This window comes from Triticum dicoccoides, chromosome 2A (assembly GCF_002162155.2).
Source record: "Triticum dicoccoides isolate Atlit2015 ecotype Zavitan chromosome 2A, WEW_v2.0, whole genome shotgun sequence".
Lineage (NCBI taxonomy): Eukaryota > Viridiplantae > Streptophyta > Magnoliopsida > Poales > Poaceae > Triticum > Triticum dicoccoides.
The window spans coordinates 748,002,794-748,007,436 of NC_041382.1; the positions used below are offsets into that span (position 1 = coordinate 748,002,794).

Genomic DNA, 4,643 nt, shown 5'->3' on the forward strand with positions numbered 1-4,643 from the left:
TAAGATAATTCACAAATAGAATTTGATGAACATTATTTACACAATCGTATTATTATTCATAGGTAAATCACAAATAAACGTACCATAATATTTATATCCAGTTGCAACGCACACGGGCATTGTTCTAATGATAACAAAAAGGTATAAAAGGTCATACCTATTTGGGCACTTTAGCAAAGTGCCACAAAAGGTCATAACTATTGGGGCACATTGGCAAAGTGCCATAAAAGTCATACCTATTGGGGCACTTTGACAAAGTGCCACAAAAGGTCATAACTATTGGGGCACATTGGCAAAGTGCCATAAAAGTCAAACCTATTGGGGCACTTTGGCAAAGTGCCACAAAAAGCTTAATAGCTATTGAAGCACTTTGTCAAAGTGCCACAAAAGATCAATCTATTTGGGAACTTTGGCAAAGTGCTAAATGTCATAATTATTGGGGCACTTTGGCAAAGTGCCCCTAATTGGAAGCTTTTAGGGCACTTCAAAAAAATGCCCCAACAAAGTGCCTCTAAATTTTGACCGTGGTGTAGTGATAGCTCGATCAATGCACTCCTTCATCGCTTATGCCCGAGTTATTTTTCTACGGAGCACTCCTTTATAGAGCTTGATAAGTTGGAGTCCTAGCTGGTGTGCTGGACTCAATCGGCCAGCACAAAGCAACTTGATCATGCCATTGGTCATGTGTACTACCAATCACCACCTAGCACGGGATATTATTCCTCGTGTCGCGCTCCTTTCATACATGACGAATCACGTGTTACACATTAGCTACCAATCGCCATCTATCCTTCTATAAATGGATCTCATGTTTCTAAGGCAGGATAATGGATCTCATGATCATAGTGAGTTAGGCACACGTCGCTATATATGCACTGAGGATCCAAGTGAGCTGAGGAATATCATCGTGCATTCGTGCCTGTAAGCACATCCCCTCCCCGATTGTTGTGGACACAAAAGAATATATAAGTGAAGGTGGGTGCACTCACACTCCAGTGCGTGCTTTATTAAAACATGGCACTTCTAGGCGAGATGTGTGGTGACATGATGCGACGGTTCACAAGGCGGCATTCATTATATTATCACATCATTATTAATATTAAATGTGTTTATGTAGTTTATATAAATATGCAAAAATATTTGTAACTAATAATCATTTTGCCACTTAAGAATCACTTAAGCTTAAGCATCTCACCGTGGTGATTGTGTGTACCGATGAAATCCCTGAAATATAGAAAAGTGAGTAATTACGACTATCAGTTATTCAATAAAGTGGCAAGTTCTTATCTAACTGCATTTGTTTTATGAAGATGTTTGGATGGAGGAGCAAAGGATTTCATTCTGAATTATTTTTACATCAGTTATTGATTCTGCTAATACATATTCTACCTCACATCACCCCGTCAGAAACAAGTTTGTTTTAGGTAGCCCATGTACTCAAACAAGTTCCCCCCAAAAAATCCCCACAAAAAAAATAAGTTCCAAAATCCCGGGTTCGCTTTTCCTGACAGAAAATTGAGTGCGTTTTCACTGAAGTTGTGCTTGTGCTCAATCAATCTTCAGCTGTGTAGACTTCACTCAACCTGGTTCGCAGAGGCTGTTCATGTGAAGACTGCACTTCATGTGTTCGGTTCTTGAGTGTGATGCTTCCGTCGAGTACATCCATGAAATGAATTATTTTACTTCCGTGTTCTACTCCCGTTTCAGTCTTTTACGATGCTATAAAACAGGATCACAAGCATTGAATATACATATATTGTAAAACAAAAATCGGAGATACATGAGCACGTCCTCATGATTTTGCTGTGCCGCTTCAGCAGAAAAGAAGTGCATCTGACAAACGAAAGAAGGTAGTAAGAATATCATCACTACTTCCACAACTTCATATGTCAAAATGATTTTCCAACCAATTGCATGCATCTTCCAGAAAAAAACAACAATGATTACATGCATATGTACCGGCTCTGCACTTATGCAGAACACACAATCTTCCGGCCCAATGAGGACATGAAAAGGCCGTCCAAGTCGGCAAGCTAGCTCCAAGCATCGTGACACACGGTGTCAGGCGGCTCAGGCGTCGCCTTCACGGTCGTCGCTGGAGTAGTGGAGGCGCAGCGCCGGCGCACGCGGGTAGTGGAAGACGCCTAGTTGGTGGCACGCGGCAACCCACTCGCGGTAGACCGGCCCGCAGGTAGCTTCCCTCGCAGACCCGGCGATCCCATGGGTTGTTTGGGTCGTGCAGATAGCATGGAGATCGGAGTTCTCTTTGGCCACTCCATCCATGTCGACAGACAGCAGAGCGGAATAATATAGTTTGTTTTGGGATGCACGGAATAATATACAAACAAAACAGGATGAAACAAGAAATTCCACCCACATTTATTTCTGATTGTTATTTCAAATTAAAAAGACTTGACTGACATATCAACGTTCTCATACATAGAAAAACAGGACACACTCACATGACACACACAAGCAAAAAAAAAAAAAAGCAAGCAAGGAGTAGGTGGACATCGACCGCTTGAAACCAACATGCAAGAAACACACATATCCGACGAACTAGAGGTCTTGCATGCACGAAGAGACCTCCCGCGCGCGCTCACTAGCAGGCCTTTTCCCTGACGCATTGCACATTATCCTGGGCACTCTTGCCCTGATCCTTCCACACCTTCTTCATCTTGCAGAGGCACGAGTGGCCTCCAAAGGCTACGCAGCAGTCCACTCCAACCTTAATGACCCTACCCCCCGAAAGATGCCTGTCTGCAATGGCATTTTTCATACCTTCTCCAAAGCTTTTGAAGCACGCATTCACGACGTCCTGATCGACACCTTCACACACCGGCGCACCGCCGGCGGCAGGTACCTGCGCCACAGCGACGGCGCACATCAGCGCGACCAGCGCCGCCACGGCAACGAGCCTCGGGAGCGTTGCTGCTGCCATGACCAGATCGATGCTGGATATAGCTGATCGAAGGTCGATGCACTCACTCGCTGCTTATGCCTTGTGTGGGTTGTTTTGGTGTGGAGGTCTGCCGGAGCTTTTATAGAGCTAGACAGGCGTGGGCATTTGGAGTCCTGGCTGGACTCCATTAGACAGCACGTGGCCAATGCCCGAGTGGGTGGAATACAACGTGCCTATTACGCACATCCATCCATCATCCATCGGTTGCGCGGCGCCGCAGGGGATAACGATCTATTCCATCACAAAAGTCATACGTGACGTGACAGGAACGAGTACATTTCTTCCTGTCCCACGCCCAAGTCACGTCGCACCGTGCATCGATCGATACAATCCTACCCAACTCAAGACAGGACAGATCAAATCAGATCAGACCACATAAGGTCGGCTAACTGTTGTAGGCTCTTCAAACGAAATTGCTTCATGCACGATCACACACTACCGCACACTACAAACTGCCAAAGCCTCTCAAAGTGGCTGCTTAAACTGTAGCCGTGTCGGTTCATCTTCCAAAAGCTCATCACAACAGTTAAATTTCAGTGTCACGTTCTAAGTTAGGTCGGGACAGCAGCAGCCACACGACCGCACACTACACCGACCAGGTTCTTAATCTAGACACGGCTAGAGCCCATGAAAGGAACAACACCTGCGGACACAATTCATGAGCATCGATCGACAAGTGAGTTCGTCAACCATCGATTCCTTAGTTATATTGTCTTGGCCTGTAGGCAAGACCATGGCATCAGCGCCCAAGTCCACGCTGCCTGAATCACACAAAAACACATGGAACCCCGAGGATAGGATGGGAACGCTGCTCTGGCTAGTACATGGTGTTTTTAGGTCAATATGAGTCTAGCAAACATGACAGTGAATTAGTATTCAGAACCCAAGACCATGAGTCTAGCATCAGCGCCCAAGACCATGGCATCCGTCCAACCTGTCAGTGCAAACATGACAGTGAATTAATATTCAGACGGCTCAAACTGCACAAATTCAAGAATTCACAAGAAAAATGGAACAGATTGTGATAGTGCATGGTGTTTTTAGGTCAATATGAGTCTAGCAAAGTGACAAACTTCTAATTGAATATTAACTTAGAACTTAGGCCAGCCAAGGAAAAACAGAATCATGAGTCTTGGCAGCCACAATCAACAAACTATGTGTGTGTCTGTGTGTGCCATCTACGATCCTACAGAGATTAATGCTTATATTCAGCATGCATTTTCAGACTCAGAAAGAGGCAGCTGAAATGTTCCAACTATCACGGCCCACCTAGGAGCATACAACTCATCTTATGAGGCCGATTCGAATTAAACAGCTCGTGAACACAGTTTGTTCTTGCTACAAAAAGAAGAGAGTTAACTCAGGCTCTTATCTGTGACCGTAGAAGTTAGCCAGACAAAGGAATGTAATAAGCATAAATAAATGAGTCCTGAAGAACTTGATCATGCAAATGTGGCACCTTTGTGCGGCAGACCTTTTTATATTATCCAGGTAGTCTAAAGAACTTCTAATTTAGGCCGGTTCAAATAAAGAAGTTAGAACTTACATCACCTCAGAAAAACTTATATCGGGGTCTTGGCAACCACAACCTGCAAACTGTGTCTGTCCTCACCATCCCACATAGATTAATGCTTATATTTGGCATGTATTGGGAGACGGAAGAGGCAGGTGAAATGTTCAA

At 44.5% G+C, this 4,643-nt stretch overlaps 1 protein-coding gene across 1 annotated transcript; it reads right to left on the reverse strand.

The window, feature by feature from the left end:
- Nucleotides 1-2,339: 2,339 nt before the first annotated feature.
- On the reverse strand, nucleotides 2,340-3,020 carry LOC119356890. The gene has a single exon (XM_037623881.1). It carries the CDS (start codon nucleotides 2,939-2,941, stop codon nucleotides 2,603-2,605), a length of 339 nt encoding a protein of 112 aa, XP_037479778.1. The 5' UTR covers nucleotides 2,942-3,020; the 3' UTR covers nucleotides 2,340-2,602.
- Nucleotides 3,021-4,643: the final 1,623 nt, after the last annotated feature.

Excerpts from the sequence above, each read along its gene's own strand:
- LOC119356890 (XM_037623881.1), bottom strand. The coding sequence starts at position 2,941 with ATGGCAGCAGCAACGCTCCCGAGGCTCGTTGCCGTGGCGGCGCTGGTC.